The 18,070-nt window shown below is 45.9% G+C and overlaps 1 protein-coding gene across 1 annotated transcript in view; it reads right to left on the bottom strand.

Moving 5' to 3' along the window:
* The window catches only part of TNN (tenascin N), a 54,419-nt gene that overhangs the window by 11,177 nt on the left and 25,172 nt on the right, over positions 1-18,070 (bottom strand). The window contains exons 7-14 of the mRNA XM_032653931.1: positions 13,531-13,794; positions 9,899-10,162; positions 8,948-9,211; positions 6,963-7,226; positions 5,482-5,745; positions 2,963-3,093; positions 1,422-1,554; positions 816-967 (exon numbers count right to left, since the gene is read on the bottom strand). Coding sequence (XP_032509822.1) covers positions 816-967; positions 1,422-1,554; positions 2,963-3,093; positions 5,482-5,745; positions 6,963-7,226; positions 8,948-9,211; positions 9,899-10,162; positions 13,531-13,794 — 1,736 coding nt within the window. The remainder of the gene's footprint in view (positions 1-815; positions 968-1,421; positions 1,555-2,962; positions 3,094-5,481; positions 5,746-6,962; positions 7,227-8,947; positions 9,212-9,898; positions 10,163-13,530; positions 13,795-18,070) is intronic.

Raw genomic sequence — 18,070 nt, 5'->3', positions numbered from 1 at the left:
GATTTGGAGCAGTGAGAGCCTCTCTCTGTTCGGGTACAGGAAGAAGGGGGTGGGGGAGATGGAAAGATCAGATTGAAACTCTCAAAAGCAGCTCATCATATAATTGGATCAGGCAGATGCAATCAAAGAAGGTACCATGTGGTTTACTGGTCCACAGAGAGTAAAACCTCCACATGCAAGAGGGACAGTCAGAACATTGCCAAGTTTCCTTCTCTCAGGTTTTAGCCTTTCATATCAAAGTTCCAAAGGCCTTGCTTCTGTACCGTGGAGCCAGGATACAGAACTTGGACAACGGCTCCAATTCAGAGGACTGAGCCCACAAAGAGGCCATGTGTTTCCATCTTGGATGGCCTGAGATGACCCACTGGGAAGACCAATGACCCAGGAGGCTGGAGTCCTAAAATCTGGTCCCAACTTTGTTATTAACTCATGTGATTTAGCCAAGGCACTTCTGCTCTTGGGCTTCAATTTACCTATAAAATATGAGCAATAATCTCTCTCACTTACTCTATAGCTTATGTGTGAGGGTCATGTTTATGAGAGTGCTTTGCACAGAGTAAAATGTAGGCTAACACATGTGTAAAGGGCATTAGTAGACAGTGATAAACCCACAAGCCTTCCCAATCATCAGCCTTAGTTTACAAAGCCTGCTCTACCCCAGGAGTGAAGTACTTCGGGCTCTATTCTTCCAGTGGGGTGGGATCTCTTTAAAAACAGCAGCAAGCCACCAAAGCTCCTCCCTCCCATGTATGAAGAAGAAATAGAGCTTCCTGGCCTGAGAAACAAGACACTGCCCAGGGCTCCGTGGGACTCACGATCCAGCCACCTCCATCCGTGTCCATGTCACAGTACACCTGCAGGGGCCGACTGGCATCCCCGTGCAGGTAGACGGTGTAGAGACCACTGGCGACGTTGCTATTCTGCTGAACTTGACTGCAGTCCGAAGGGTGTGGAAAACGGGCACCAACTGGGAGCCAAGCAGAGGGACAGTGTCGTTAGGAGAAGGGCGAGGGAGGAGGGGAGTGGGGCTTGTCCCCTATTTTAACATTATTATGTTTAGAAATTATTTTGGAACCCCCTACTACTTTGCTTCTTCCAACTCTTCACTCACGTCTTTTTTTTCTCACTCATTCTGCTCTCATGAAACCCTCCAAATGTATTAGAAATAAGGTCAAGTTCACATCATTTCCTCCTCCTCCGACCCAACTCCTCTCTCACCAAATAACACTATTCCACTCCCCTCCTTCGTCTCTCTACCATGGGATGGGTTTCTTTTGAACTCATGACCCCACTTCCATTTCCCCCTGTCTAGAGAAATCCAGAATCCTGTAGCTACTTGCTCTTCCTTGGACACCTCTTCTGGCCTCTCCAATGCTTGTCCTCCACTGCATTCTTACGCAGAGTGCACGAGCTCACGTTACCTGTGGAAAGGGTGGTGGATACACTCCTGCTCCGGCGATCACCCTTCAAGGCAACCAAGGAGACAGGGAGGGTGACACCCTGCTCAAGGCCTTGCAACTCAAACCTCTGGTCCCCTCTTCCAAGCTGCACCTCCTACCAAACAAAGGAGACAGTAGACATTCATTTATCTCCCCCAGCACCCTAGGCGTCAATAGTATTCCCTGGTGCTAATGACAGAAGCTACCTGGGAGGGTAGAGTTTTGTCTCTTTGAGGGCTCATTGGCAACCCAGAATCCAAGTAGGTTCTAGCTGCTTCTCTGAAGGGCTGTGCCATGGAGATTCAGCACTTCTGGGAGCTCTAGCTGGAAACCAGCCCCTAGCACTGCCACTGGGAGAGCACCCACTAGGTGTCCTGGCGACCTCTGCCCCCCAAATACATGCTGGGGCACCAACCTCAGCCACCACTGGAAGAAACAGGCTGGCAACACCAGGCTGAGAAGTTAATGGGAAGGTGAAGCAGGCTATGGTTATCTGTGAGGCAGGGAGAGAGTTGGTTTTTCAATAACCTTTCTTCTGAAACTGTCTTACTTGCTCTATAAACATAGGGTGAACTTTCCTGGCAGGACTGTCATAAGCATTAACTGAGATAATGAATAAATCAAGGGGCCCTTCCTTTTCTCCTTCCTCTCTTCTTTTTTCCTTGTGAAGGAGAGAGAATAATACCTTCCCACTTGGACAAGTTACGAAAATGTGCTGGCCTTCAGATTCCAGACGGGAGGTATAATTCTTGAAATAAGGGTTAATCAATTCATTCAATAAATATTTATCGAACACCAACCAAGTGCTAAGTTCCAAGCACTTTAGATACAAGGATAGTCAAAACAGACAAAAATTCCCCGTCCTCATGGTGCTAACATTTATTGGGGAAGACAGACATTAAACCAAATAACATGGAGCAGACTGTGTGGCCAGCAGATATGTGACGGGCAGCTAGGAAGGAGCAGGCACAAAGTTTAGTCCTATAAAATGAGACCACACGGGACTTCCCCGGTGGCGCAGTGGTTAAGAATCCGCCTGCCAATGCAGGTTCGAGCTCTGGTCCACGAAGATCCCACATGCCGCGGAGCAACTAAGCCCATGAGCCACAACTACTGAGCCTGCGCTCTAGAGCCCGCAAGCCACAACTACTGAAGACCGCGCACCTAGAGCCCGTGCTCCACAACAAGAGAAGACACCGCAACGAGAAGCCCGTGCACTGCAACAAAGAGTAGCCCCCACTCGCCACAACTAGAGAAAGCCCGAGCGCAGCAACAAAGACCCAACGCAGCCAAAAATAAACAAATAAATAAATTTATTTTTTAAAAAATGAGACCACACATAAAATGTCCACAGATGACCAAGTTTAGCATTGCCCCTTGCACATAGGTGGTGATCAATAAGGATCAACGTGTTCATCGGCAGGTTGCCATGGGGCCACCTATCAAGCTGGCTGGCCCAAGTGAGTTGCTTCACAGGGAGGCTGGGCAGGGGCAGAAGAGAAAAGACAAGGAGCATCCAGTACCTTGACAGTGCCATCTGGGAATTGGTAGGTCAGAATATAGCCATCGATCTGAGCAGAGGGGGGTGTCCAGGTCAATACCCCACCAGACTGTGTTACAGCAGATGGATGAAGGTTTTGGGGAGGGTCAATGTCTGTATATAAAACACCAAGTAATTATTATTACTAAGGTAATGAGAAAAGGTAATTTTTGAGGTGTTGGCTTATGTTTTCTCCCTATATATTCTCCCATTTTTCTTCCTCCCATCAAGCAGGTAGCAGGCTCCATTCTTCCTTGCCACAAGGCCTTTAGGATCCGTGTTTCTAAAAGTATAAACCCACCGAGGACAAGAGGATTAAGGAACAGGGAGTTGGGTGAGTCCCAGAGGGAGTGAACCTGGGCTCCCACCTCCCCAGCAGATCTCCAGAGAGCAGTGGATACAAGCAATCTGAATCAGCAGACAGATTCCCTGAGATCGCAGGGCTCCCAAAGTGGCAAGAAGGATGAGGGAAGGCAGATCTGGAAGGTCCCTGCACACAGAGGCACTCAGCAAACAGCTACCCAGAAGGATGACCGAAATACTGGATGGGACTCCCTGGCCTTGGAAAACCACCCAAGACCTTACATACAGCCCTGGGGAAGGAGCGTGACCCTAAATTTCCTGAGATTTCCAACTAACCAGCAGAATGGGAGCTTATGATGGAAATTAAGTTGGTATAGAAATATAAAGTTTGGGGAATTCCCTGGCAGTCCAGTGGTTAGAACTCCATGCTTCCACAGAAGGGGTCCCGGGTTTGATCCCTGGTCAGGGAACTAAGATCCCACAGCCCCATGGTGGCATAGCCAAAAAAAAAAAAAGAAAAGAAAAGAAATATAAAGTTCTATGTCTTATATAACTAAGTATGCAGTCTAAGATGCATACCCTGTACAGAATGGGGAAGCAGGGGAGGTGCTTGTATAAAGGAGGAGAGAAAGGAAGAAAGGGTAGTAGAGATGTAGGAAAACCAGAGATTTCTTCTGGCTCCTATGCACTTTCCCACTCAAAACACCAGAGGGAAAGTGTGGGTGCGTGTGTGCACTGTAGACCAGGAAAACTAAATCTCAGCAAAAATTCTAGTCAACACCACGATAATTGGCCAGATTCTTTTAACCAAACAAGATATGAATGGAAATTTCCATTTTGAAAAATCATTATCATAGGAGGTGATTTTAATTTAGAAGTTTCCAAAAAAGATGTCTCCAAGCTATTTTCTACCCAGTAGCATTTCAGCTGAGAACTGAATTGCAGTATTTTAATAGAAATCAGGCAGCTATCGCTTTGAATTAGGATATTTTGACAAATTTTGAGCTTCTGTAACATCAGCTTAGTGTGACTTTCTAAAACATAATATCTGGTATGGATTTTCTTCCATCCATCACACGGAAAAACTGAATTTCCTGCTTTCAAAATCAAAGCAAAACCTTAACTATTTAAATATCTCAAGTTGGCTTCTGCCACCTCTTTGACTGCCCACCCATCCCTGGGTTATGAACTTCAGATGTCGTCTTAGTTCTTTCCACATTTCTGCAAAGTAGAAAGAGGAAATATTTTTGTCTTTAAAAATGGGGAAAGTGAAGCAAAGAGAAGATGAAGAAGGAAGAGTGGAAGGAAGGAATAAAGGAAAGAAGAAGAGACAGGAAGACAGAGAGAGAGGGGAAGGAGGAAGGGAGGGAAGGGGAGGGGAGAAGGAAGGAGGAAGGTGCTGGTTGCCTCGGGAGAGCGGCACTGGATGTCAGCACTGGGATGGGGACAAGAGTTTTTCTTTCTACATATCTTTGTTTAGTTTGAAAATTTTTACTATCAGCATGTATTACTTTTTTGATTAAAAACTTCTGTTCATTGCAACTAACAAAAATAATAAAGGAATCAAGGCACTTCTAATGCCAGTGGCCACGCATGGCGTACTCGGCCACACAGGGGATGGCCCAGGCCTTGCCCAGACTGTCTAAAGAGGCCCACGGATGTCAGGGTGGGCTCAGTGATCCTGTCAGGTCCCTCTGAGGCCTGATCGTGGTGATGCTCGGCGACACCAGGGGCCTCATCACGCACAGAAAAGACAAGCAGTCCAGGCCCCATTGGTCGCCAACTGTAGTAAGGGGATGAAGATGCTCCACCACTGCCCCCAGTCTGGAGATGGAAGCAGAAGAGGCTCCTTGCCTCCCTCCTCCCTAAACTGAGGTCCAGCCAGGTTCTCATAGCCAGGGCAGAGAGTCTGGGAGCTTGGCTGGGTGAGGTGGGGTAGGAAGGGAGGCTACCTTTTGCACAGCCATCTTGAAGAGTCACACAGTCTTACTTTCACACCACTTCCTCTACACTCTTTCATCTTCATCTGAACTGTCCTGTCAACATACATTACCTTAAAAAGGTGAAAAGGGAAGCACTTTGAAGAATGCCCACAGGAGAAACACTGTGTTCCCTGCTCCGCTCCCCAGCCGATGTGGAGGAAGACTGTTTCCTGATAGGAGTGAAGAGTTTGATGCCCCCCGTCGTCCCTGACAGTACCTGTCGGGGCTGTGGTGTCGGCCTTCCTGCTCTCCCGGTCCCCCTTCTGGGCCCACACGTGCACCGTGTACTCCACGCCCGGCCTCAGGCCCGTCAGGACGGCGCTGCTCTGCTCCTTCCCCACCGGAACCTCCCCGGAGTCTCCTTCAGCAGAGGTGTAGCACACCAGGTACCTGTCAATCACGGCCTGCACCGGGTCCCAGGAGACGGTGGCCGTGTTCTCTGTCACCTGGTCGGTCACCAGGTTTTTGGGGCTGTCAATGTCTGAAAGGAAAAATGCTGATCAATATGCACTATTTATAGGCCACAGAGTGCGGAAGCTCACAGCCATTTTTCTTGGGGTGACACCCTTTCATGTTTTGTGGTTTTTCCATCTTGCATGCTCCAACTGCATCATGGACATATGTCTTCTCTCCCCAGGAAGACTCTGACTCCTCAAAGAGAAGGCACAGTAGACCAAAGTCTAAGCATCTATACTATTACCTCTACCAAGAGTTTAGCAAAACAAATTTCTTTTTTCGTTTTATAAGCATATGTCAAAACACCCACTAGATGTAAGGCATGGGACCAGGCAGGGTGCAGGGTCCAGTTCAAGAAGACATGGTCTCTGCTCACAAGCAGCTAATATTGATAATTTTGTTTCTAGCATCATGTCAACGAAGACCTCCCATTTCATACAAGAAGATTCTACTGGCCAGGTGCAAATGTAAGCTCCCAGAGGAAGAGGGCTGTATTCTACTCCCTCGGGGTTCCCACTGCCTAGTAAGGAAAAGGGCTCATGGAAAATGCTCAATATGTGTTGTTAAACAAATCAGCAAAATTAAAATCGAGTTTTAATATCCTTTAGCATATATAGATTCACTTGTAATGATGGTTTGCTGGCTAAATCATGGTATAGAAATATGATCATACATCTCTTTCACAATAAAATGAGAATATAACCTAGAAATTATACCTGAAAAAAACACAATATTGTAAATCAACTATACTTCGATTAAGAAAAAGAGCATAACATAGAAATTACTCTTATCCTCCAAACTAGAATTATCATATGATTCATTTACAGTAAAGTAAACCACATACAACTACTCACTCTGGTGGATATAAAGTCTACTTTTTTGAAGTTGAATTTTGAACATATTATGATTAATATTAATGACATTTCAATTCATTTCCTGTTTCCAATCACAAACTCAATAGGAGACCCTCAATACTGAACAAAAGATTCACACACTCAGAGGAACAGTGGCTGGACATACCATGCAGTCATAGCAGACTTGTAGCTTGGAGACTGCCAGGTGGACCTGACTTGTCAAGTTAAAGGGAAATAAGAGATGGCTTGTAGTCTATTATGAAGGAACACCATCATGCTCTTCATTAAATCATCAACTCTGCCAGTGTGAGTTCAGGAAAACAAAACATGACCAGCCGTAGGCTTAACAGGACAGGGCTTACGTTCCCGAAGAAAGATGCTCCATTACCTGTCGGGGCTGTGGTGTCGGCCTTCCTGCTCTCCCGGTCCCCCTTCTGGGCCCACACGTGCACCGTGTACTCCACGCCCGGCCTCAGGCCCATCAGGACGGCGCTGCTCCGCTCCTTCCCCACCGGAACCTCCCCAGAGTCTCCTTCAGCAGAGGTGTAGCGCACCAGGTACCTGTCGATGACGGCCTGCACCGGGTCCCAGGAGATGGTGGCCGTGTTCTCTGTCACCCGGTCGGTCACCAGGTTTTGGGGGCTGTCAATGTCTGAAAGGAAAAGTGCACTATTGATAAGCACCAAAGAGTGAGACGATGTTTCTTGGGTGAGGTAGCCTCCGTTCTAAAGGTTTTCCCATCTCCTTTGTGGATTTTCAGTTGTTTCATGGACGTAGATCTCACCACAGCTGGACTCTTGGATCCTCAAGGAGGCAGCACAGGACAGCAGAATGAGCACTAGGTCAGGGTCACAGGAGCTACAATCCAGTCCCAGCCTGAGAGGCAGAGTGGAGGAGCAGGTGGAGCCTTGGGCTGGAGCCAGGGAACTAGGCCCAGCTCTGCCATCAGCCAGCGGTGGCCCTGGACAACTCTGCTGCCTCTGGCTGGGTCTCCACTCCTCATTTGTAAAACGTGGGCCTTGCCAAACAGATTTTAAGGTACCATAATATTCCATGAATATTCCACAAATCTGACTCCATGAATCATCAGCTAACTTTGTGAACTGTAGAAATCATTCACTTCTCTGTACCTGAGGTTTCTCAACTGTAAAATGGGCATATTGATTCTTGCTCTACCCGTCTCAACAAAGCCCTCTGAGTACCAACTAAATGAGGAATATAATTCTCATTATTTGCTGGTAGGAATGCAAAATAGTGCCACCGCTCTGGAAACAATTTGGCAGCTCCTCAAAAAGTTAAACATAGAATTACCATATGGCCCAGGATTCCACTCCAAAGTATGTAGCCAGAAGAATTGAAAACATATGGCCATACAAAAATTTGTACACAAAAACTTGTAGCGTCATTATTTATAATAGCCAAAAAGTGGAAACAACCCAAATGCTCATAAATTGACAAATGGATAAACAAAATGTATTATATCCATATAATGGAATATTATTTAGCAATAGAGTGAAATATTGACACAAGCTACAACATGGATGAACCTTGAAAATATTATGCTTAGTGATGAAGCCAGTCACAAAAGGCCACATATTATATGAATCTATTTATATGAAATGTCCAGAATAAGGAAATCTCTAGAGATAGACAGCAGTAGTTTCCTAAGGCTGGGGGAAGTAGGGATGGGAAAGACTGCTAATGGTATGGGGTTAGCTTCTGGGGTGATGAAAATATTCTGAATTAGACAGTGGTGATGGTTGCACCACTCTGCACATACTAAATTACACACTTTAAAAGGGTAGGTTTCATAGTGTGTAAATTATAACTCAATAAGTCTGTTCTTAAAAAATGAGGAAACAGAGATGAAAGAACTTTACAAAGTATGAACCGTTACTGTATAAAAATGCAAGCTTAGGATCCTGAGAACAGAGCACACAGTACTCAAAGAGGATTTATCCACTAAGACAGCAATAACTCTTCCCTGTTCCAAAGAGATTACGCCAGAAGCCATTTTCCTAAAGTACTTAGCTCACAGATCCTAACATGTGGTTTCTTTTTATTTCTTCCCTTTCAAGAAGAAATATTTAATGATTGATCACAAAGGAAATATACAATTGGAGGAACAGTCGGTGGATAACACCAATCACCATTTACCTTCACAAGATCAAAGTGTGAGGCCAAGTATGAGCTCTTCATTATGATATAATGTGTAAAAACAGAGTGAGGGTTGGTGTGTGGTTTGACAGGAGTCTACCATCCTGCTCTTCCAGAAATCATCAATTCTGCCAGTTTTAGAACAGAAAAACAAAACTTGACGTGCCATAGACGGTATGACAGGGCTTACATTTTCAAAGAACAATGCTCCATTACCTGTTGGAGCCTTGGTGTCGGCCTTCCTGCTCTCCTGGTCCCCCTTCTGGGCCCACACGTGCACCGTGTACTCCACGCCCGGCCTCAGGCCCGTCAGAACAGCGCTGCTCTGATCCTTCCCCACTGGAACCTCCCCGGAGTCTCCATTAGCAGAGGTGTAGCACACCAGGTACCTGTCGATGACGGCCTGCACCAGGTCCCAGGAGATGGTGGCCGTGTTCTCTGTCACCTGGTCAGTCACCAGGTTTTGGGGGCTGTCAATTTCTTTAAGAAAATGTTTGGAAAAAAAAAAAAAAGAAAAAAGAAAATGTTTGGGAAAACCTAAGCTTTGAAGCCATGTAAGAGATACCCACCACCCCATCACTGCGATTTTTATCTCCTAGAGCCCTACTGGCACAAGGCAATGGTATTCCCATCCAGAGGGCCTGGTGGGAGTCAAGGAAGAAAGTAACCCCTGGTTCTCCATCTCAAAGGACTGCTCATTATAAACTTGACATGCTTCCCTGGCTTTCAGCTCCCTAAAATGTGGGAGGAACAATGTCTTCTTAGCAACATTATGGCACATCAAAGCAATCAATTAGACATCTGCCATGACTTCAGGGTATCTAATTTATCACTTTATCAGGGGCTACTTCCCAAGCAATCATTCTGAAAGTATTATCACGAGCGTTGCAATGACCAGAGCCTATCAGTGTCTTTGCTGGGTCTGCTAAAAACACGGCCACTGCACAACTTTACTTCTGTCTTCTGCTTGATTGAGTGGCTCCATTGGCAGCTGTCAATGTCAGGGAAGCGCAGCACTTGAGATCACCACTAGAACTCACCGTCTTTTTTGATCTTTAAGATTCTCTTTGCAAAGTCTCTCAACTCAAGCCGCATCTTTTGGTACCGTGTACACCCAAATTCACACCCTCAAAATTCAATTCTAATTGACCATCTTTTTCTTATTACCTGTCGGGGCCGTGGTGTCAGCCTTCCTGCTCTCCCGGTCCCCCTTCTGGGCCCACACATGCACCGTGTACTCCACGCCCGGCCTCAGGCCCGTCAGGACGGCGCTGCTCTGCTCCTTCCCCACTGGAACCTCCCTGGAGTCTCCTTCAGCAGAGGTGTAGCGCACCAGGTACCTGTCGATGACGGCCTGCACCGGGTCCCAGGAGATGGTGGCCGTGTTCTCTGTCACCTGGTCAGTCACCAGGTTTTGGGGGCTGTCGATTTCTTTTTAAAAAGGAAAGGCTGAATTTTAGAGCCAAGCGGGGACATCCCAACTCCTCATCGTCATTCACTTTATCTTTATTAGCAATACAATTCCATTGAAAACATTTTCCAGGGAAACAAGCCACTGGATATTAAAACAGGAAGGAATTAGATCTTCTCCAAATTTATCAACATGGAAGTTTTCTGTCCTTCTAGTTCCCACGAAAATAAAAATCTCCTGAGCAACAAGATAAGCCACCCAAATGGCAACTGAAACAACCTCTTTTGCTATCTCCATGGTATCTAGCTATTTTGTTTCACAGAATTTGAGAGCTGAGAAGTTACATCTTTCAAGCTTCTTCTCTTGTATAAAAGGGGAGGAGAAGGGAGACCCAGCAAAATGAAAAGACTCCGAGATCCAACTGTTTTCTTGTGCTAAAACCTAGACCAGTTTCCTCTGAATTTTGAGCCCTCCCACCTTCTCAAGGACTTTGTTCCCTTTCACCTACCCTCTTACCTGCAGCATCAATCTCTCCTCCTCTACCATTATTCCCAGACAAACAAGCTCTAGATCTCTCATCCCCCTGCTCAACTGACAGGCTTCTCAGGAGAACCGTCTGCATATCTCAGTTTCACTCCTCTCCTCCCATTCACTCCTCAGCTCAATGAAGCTTGGCATTTTCTACAGCACAGCACTACAACTGCTAGTCTAGGTCACCAACAACTCCATGTTGCCAAATCCTATGGACACTTGCCATCCTCGCGTTGCTCGACCTTTGAGCAGCATTTGTCAGAGCTGAGCCACTCCCTCTGCCTTGAAACACTCTCAGCTCTTGGCTTTCATGACTACACACTCCCCTGGGTTTCTCCTAACCCCTAACTCCTCCTCTTCAGTCTCCTTCATCAGCAGCCTAAAAATGTCAGGGTGCCCAAGGTTTCCTCTCTTCCTCTCTCCCTACAGGTGATCTCACCCATGTCCACAGCTTTCAATCTCAGCCAGATGCTCACAGCTCCCCAGTATGTATCAACTCTGAGCCCTTGACTTGTATCTACAACAGCATATCCACCACATTGCCTAGCATGTATTAGACACTCAATAAATATTTGTGGAATCAATAAATAAGTCACTCAGTTAACCAGGGAATCTCATGAGTATCTCAAGCTCAAATATCTAAACGTCTTAACGTTCCTCCTCAAACCTATTTATCGCTCAGAAAATGATGCCCCAATCATCCATGTTACTCAAGTCAGAAACACAGGTCATACTTGGTCCCTCACTTTCTTCCTGTCCCACACCTCATCCATCAACAAATACTGTCATTTATGCCTCCCAAATATGTGCCCAGATATCCCCTTTTCTCATCCCTACTGCCATCACACATGTCCAAGTCATCACCACCTCTCCCCTGACTTTATTAAACTTCCCCCTTCTACCCTTATCATCTCTTCCATTTATTCTCCTCTGGCGTGAATAACTGTTTAACAATGAATATTGCATCATGCCACTCTTCTTCTAATAAGTGTAGCACGCTCCCTCCTTGAAGCACCATGTGGTCTTGTATGATCTGACCCTTCTTCCTTCCCCCATCGTCTCATGCCACTCTCTCTCCCATCCTCAATGCTCCAGCAACACCAGCCTTCTTTCAGTTCTTCAACCATCTCATGCTGTTCCAGCTCAGGGCCATCACACATATTCTTCCCAAAATGGCTAGTTTTCCCCAATACACATTCTCCCCTTCCTCTGCAAGCACACTGCCCAACAGATCTCTCTGCAACGATGGGAATAGTCCATAATCTGCACTGCCCAATACAGTAGCAATTAGTCAAACGTGGCTACTGACTATTGGAAATGTGGCTAGTATCACTGAGGGAATAATTTTTAAATTTTTGTTAATTAATTAAAATTTAGGGCTTCCCTGGTGGCGCAGTGGTTGAGAGTCCACCTGCCGATGCAGGGGACACGGGTTTGTGCCCCGGTCCGGGAAGATCCCACATGCCGCAGAGCGGCTGGGCCCGTGGGCCATGACCGCTGAGCCTGCGTGCCCGGAGCCTGTGCTCCGCAATGGGAGAGGCCACAACAGTGAGAGGCCCGCGTACCGCAAAAAAAAAATTTAAAGAGCCACATGTAGCTAGTGGCCACTGTTTTGGGTGGGATAGTAGAACAGAATTGTAAGCTGGGCACACAGCCCTCCAGCTAAAGACTTCATTTCCCAGCCCCCCTTGTACTGAGGTCTGGCACTGTGTCTTGTATCTGGCCGGTGGAATGTGAGAAGTGATGTGTGCAGTGCAGTCATGCTCTTCCCTTTCCATTACCCCTTTCCACTGGTTGGAGTGAGGATAGGTGATGACCATGTAGATGCAGGCAACTCCCTAGGAATGGCTGAGCAACAGTACGGAAGGAGCATAGGTCTCCTGTACCACGGAGCTACCCTATCAGCCTTGGTCCCCTACACTCTGACCATTCCACAAGAGAGAAATAAACTTCTTTCTTATTTAAGCCACGGTTATTTGGGTGTTTTTGTCAATGTGTATCTTAACTATTGCTCCCCCATTCCATCCTTGCCCTGTTATTTTCTACACCTACACCATGTTTATCTTGTTCATAGAACTTATTATAATTTATACTTATAAATGTGTTTGCTGGTTGATTGTCTTTCCCACTGGACTTCAAGAGAGTAGGAAACGTATTTATTTTGTTCACTGCTGTAGCCGAGGCCTGGCACTTATAAATATTCATTAAAATTTAGCTACATGGGGCTTCCCTGGTGGCACAGTGGTTGAGAGTCCACCTGCCGATGCAGGGGACACGGGCTTGTGCCCCGGTCCGGGAAGATACCACATGCCACGGAGCGGCTGGGCCAGTGAGCCATGGCTGCTGAGCCTGCGTGCCCGGATCCTGTGCTCCACGACAGGAGAGGCCACAACAGTGAGAGGCCCGCGTACCACCAAAAAAAAAAAAAAAAAAAATTAGCTATATGTTGAAATGAACACAGAGCTCCAGCTGCCAAGGGTAACACTTGTTCCTTTAAACTAAGCACCATATATTAAGTAAAAAATAAAATACCTTGCCACAAAAAAGTACTTTAACCCAGTGTTTTTAAGAATTTTATATTGGCTTTACCTAATTCCCTATGATTTCCTATAACTGATTAAAAACACAGGCTTTGGAAAACAGTTTTCAGACATTCATGGAACTGCTCAGTACTGAGCCCATTACTGTGCTTTGTTCTTTCTTTAGGTGAACAGAGTTTTTTTTTACAGCAAACTCTCCTAAAATAGTCTACAGTCCTTGAGGTCATGGGCCACAAAAGCAGCAGTGCCATAATTCAACAGTAGTAGATCAGCCCACAGTAAACACCCTAGTTTGCTTTTCTCTTTGCTCCTGTTACCTGTCGGGGCCGTGGTGTTGGCCTTCCTGCTCTCCCGGTCCCCCTTCTGGGCCCACACGTGCACCGTGTACTCCACGCCCGGCCTCAGGCCCGTCAGGACGGTGCTGCTCTGCTCCTTCCCCACCAGGACCTCCCCGGAGTCTCCATCAGCAGAGGTGTAGTGCACCAGGTATCTGTCAATCACGGCCTGCACCGGGTCCCAGGAGACGGTGACCGTGTTCTCTGTCACCTGGTCGGTCACTAGGTTTTTGGGGCTGTCAATGTCTGAAAGGAAAATGAGGATCAATAAACACTATTACTAGAGTGAGATCTTGTGGCCATGCTGTTTGGGCTGGGGCAGCTTCCTCTTCTTAGAATCTTCCTATCTCACATGTCAGTTTTCAGTTGTTTCATGGGTGTAGACCTCTTTCTACATCTGGACTTGTGGGTTTTCAAGGCGGCAGAACAGGACAGCAGAATGAACAGTAGGACCAGAGTCAGAAGAGCTGTGGCCCTGGACAACTCTGCTGCCTCTGGCTGGGCTTCAGTTTCTTGATCTGTAAATCTGGACTTCAGGTTGGATGGACTCCAGGGTTCCTTCAAGAACTAATGTTCCATGCATGCATCTCATTTCATAAATTACTAACTTGTTTTGTGAACTTGGGCAAGGCACTTCACTTCTCCGCATTCGTAACATTGAGTTGTTAATAGTTATTGTACATATCTCTCTGAGTAGTTCTGAAAACCAAGACAAAAAATGTCACGTAGAAAGGGGCCTTGAGGGCTTCCCTGGTGGTGCAGTGGTTAAGAATCCGCCTGCCGGGCTTCCCTGGTGGCGCAGTGGTTGAGAGTCTGCCTGCCGATGCAGGGGACACGGGTTCGTGACCCAGTCTGGGAAGATCCCACATGCTGCGGAGCGGCTAGGCCCGTGAGCCATGGCCGCTGAGCCTGTGCGTCCGGAGCCTGTGCTCCACAACGGGAGAGGCCACAACGGTGAGAGGCCCGCGTATCGCAAAAAAAAAAAAAAAAAAAGAAGCTGCCTGCCAATGCAGGGAACACGGGTTTGAGCCCTGGTCCGGGAAGATCCCACATGCTGTGGAGCAAGTAAGCCTGGGCGCCACAACTACTGAGCCCGCATGCCACAACTACTGAAGCCTGCGTGCCTACAGCCCGTGCTCTGCTACAAGAGAAGCCACCTCAATGAGAAGCCTGCGCACCACAACGAAGAGTAGCCCCCGCTCGCCACAACTAGAGAAAGCCCGTGCACAGCAATGAAGGCCCAATGCAGCCAAAGATAAATAAATAAACAAATAAATAAGAAGAAAGGGGCCTTGAAAATATTAAAAGTATCACAGTGCTTATAGGAAAAAAAAGGAGGCGGAAATAATATTAGTGTATACCCTGTAGAGATGGGTATTATGTGAGTTAATAACATGCCCCTTACGACAGCTCCTGGCAGAGTGGATGCCCAATGACCATAAGCTATTTTAAATGATATCAGTTTGTTGATATTTTATGAATGTACAGGATTATGTTCCTCCATACTACACACAGGGAAGGTGTTTGCATATGTATTCACCAAGAAAATAATAGCGTTTCTTTGTTCCACATACGGGCATACCTCATTTTACTGTGCTTCTCTTTATTATGCATCAAAGCTATTGCACTTTTTACAAATTGAGAGTTTGTGGCAACCCTGTATCCAGCAAGTCTACTGGCACCATTCTGCATGTGCCAATAGCATTTGCTCACTTTGTGTCTCTGTGTCACATTTTGGTAATTCCCATAATATTTCAAACTTTGTCGTTATTATTTTATTTGTTATGGTAATCTGTGACCAGTGATCTTTGATGTTACTACAATTTGCTGAAGGCTTACATGATGATTAATATTTTTTAGCAATAAAATATTTTTAAATTAAGCTTTTTTAGACATAACACTATGGCACACTTTATAGATACAGTGCAATGTAAACGCAACTTTTATATGTACTGGGAAACAAAAAACTCATGTGACTTTCTGTACTGCGATGTTCACTTTATCGTGTTCGTCTGGAAGCGAACTCACGACATCTCTGAGGTATGCCTATAGTTCACTGCAAAAGCCATTACCCTAAGGTCCTATCACATATATGCAACAGTATGCTCAAGTGGGACTATTCTTATCTTGGTTTAGGCTGTGACCCCCAAGAAAATTGGTATTTACTTTCCAACCTGAAGGCCCACAGCCAAGGCAGGACCAACAGTTTTGTGGCTTTTGATTAACCAACCAACTCCAGATTACGAAAGAGGCTGGAGAGTACAAACAGGTGGGACTTAAAAGAGTGGATTTCTTTGGAGAGAGTTATACCGTGAGTCCCATGGGTGAGAGCCAAGCCTCGAGTAAGCAGTTGCAATGGGATCCCTTACAGAGCTGCTTATATATACTCCAGAGCAAAAGTTCTCAACCAGGGGTGATCAGCAATGTCTGAAGATATTTTTGCTTCTCTCAGTTCAGTGTGGAATGGGGAGGCTCATGGCATCAAATGGGTAGAGGTCAGGGATGCAGCTAAACATCCTACAATGCACAAGACAGACCCCTGCAACAAAGAATTATCAACAGTGCCAAGGTTGAGAAACCCTGCCCAAAGCTTGGGGAACACCGTGGGCTGGTGTCTGACATGTGCCTAAAATATCTGAGAGGTGAGAAAATAGCTGGTTGTGAGCAGCAAGAGGCTGCAGCATTGCAACAGACCCATACATCTGGTTGCATGGACAAAGGATGCATGTGTGTACCCCACGGACCAGATGTGGGCCGAAGAAAGGAAAGCCCACCTGGGACTGTTTTAGAAGCTGTCCAAGAGGATCGCCCAGAGGGGTGAGGTGGGCTCACCTCACGCCTCACCAGAGAAGGGCACTGGAGGGCACCCCCAGATGTATGGGCAGAAGGGAGTAGGAGACCAGTAGGAGACATGCATGTATCTACAGAATCACTACAGTGAAAGAGGACAGATGAGGTGTCTCTGAAGAACACAAGGAAGTGTTCCATGAAGGAAAAGTTAGTTTTAACCCTTGTTAGGCCCCACGACAGACCCGAGCCAGCTGTGACTATTACTGTCAAGCAAGAGCCCTCACCTCTCCTCCTCCTGACACCCCTTACCTCCCACGTACCAAACATAAATGGGTCAGGAACTCGAGTTAGCACTCTGGAAGGACAGTGCTTAACGAATGGACTGGAAATACAAGAGAAGCTGAGCACGCCCCCTTCAAGGGCAGGCAGTTAGCCCACAAATGGCCCAAGCTGATGGAGAGGAGCAGGTTTAAAGTTACATAAAGTATGTACAATTACATGGATGTAGACATCTTAATTACTAAAATGATACATATTGGATGCTAAAAGTGACTAGACATTTGCTTAGTCTGAGCTAATAAAACATTATTTCTGCAAAAAACGCTCATCCAAAGAGCAGAAACAAAAAGAAGCACCACAGAAAGGCTTTATTTATTTAACATCTTTATTGGAGTATAATTGCTTTACAATGGTGTGTTAGTTTCTGCTGTATAACAAATTGAATCAGCCATACATATACATATATCCCCATATCTCCTCCCTCTTGCATCTCCCTCCCACCCTCCCTATCCCACCCCTCTAGGTGGACACAAAGCACCAAGCTGATCTCCTTGTGCTATGCGGCTGCTTCCCACTAGCTATCTATTTTACATTTGGTAGTGTATATATGTCAATGCTACTCTCTCATTTCGTCCCAGTTTACCCTTCCCTCTCCCCGTGTCCTCAAGTCCATTCTCTACATCTGTGCCTTTATTCCTGTCCTGGCCCGAGGTTCTTCAGAGCCTTTTTTTTTTTTTTTGGAGATTCCATATATGTGTTAGCATATGGTTTTTGTTTTTCTCTTTCTGACTTACTTCATTCTGTATGACAGTCTCTAGATCCATCCACCTCACTACAAATAACACAATTTCGTTTCTTTTTATGGCTGAGTAATACTCCATTGTATATATGTGCCACATCTTCTTTATCCATTCATCTGTCAATGGACACTTAGGTTGCTTCCATGTCTTGGCTATTGTAAATAGAGCTGCAATGAACACTATAGTACATGATTCTTTTTGAATCATGGTTTTCTCAGGGTATATGCCCAGTAGTGGGATTGCTGGGTCATATGGTAGTTCTATTTTTAGTTTTTTAAGGAACCCTTATACTGTTCTCCATAGTGGCTGTATCAATTTACATTCCCACAAACTGTGCAAGAAGGTTCCCTTTTCTCCACACCCTCACCAGCATTTATTGTTTGTAGATTTTTGATGACGGCCATTCTGACCAGTGCAAGGTGATACCTCATTGTAGTGTTAATTTGCATTTCTCTAATGATTAGTGATGTTCAGCAACTTTTCATCTGTTTATTGTCAATCTGTATATCTTCTCTGGAGAAATATCTATTTAGATCTTCTGACCATTTTTTAATTTGGTTGTTTGTGTTTTTGATTTGAGCTGCATGAGCTGCTTGTATATTTTGGATATTAATCCTTTGTCCATTGCTTCGTTTGCAAATATTTTCTTCCAT

Source organism: Phocoena sinus, chromosome 1, assembly GCF_008692025.1.
Source record: "Phocoena sinus isolate mPhoSin1 chromosome 1, mPhoSin1.pri, whole genome shotgun sequence".
Lineage (NCBI taxonomy): Eukaryota > Metazoa > Chordata > Mammalia > Artiodactyla > Phocoenidae > Phocoena > Phocoena sinus.
This window is presented reverse-complemented; position numbering and strand designations above follow the sequence as displayed.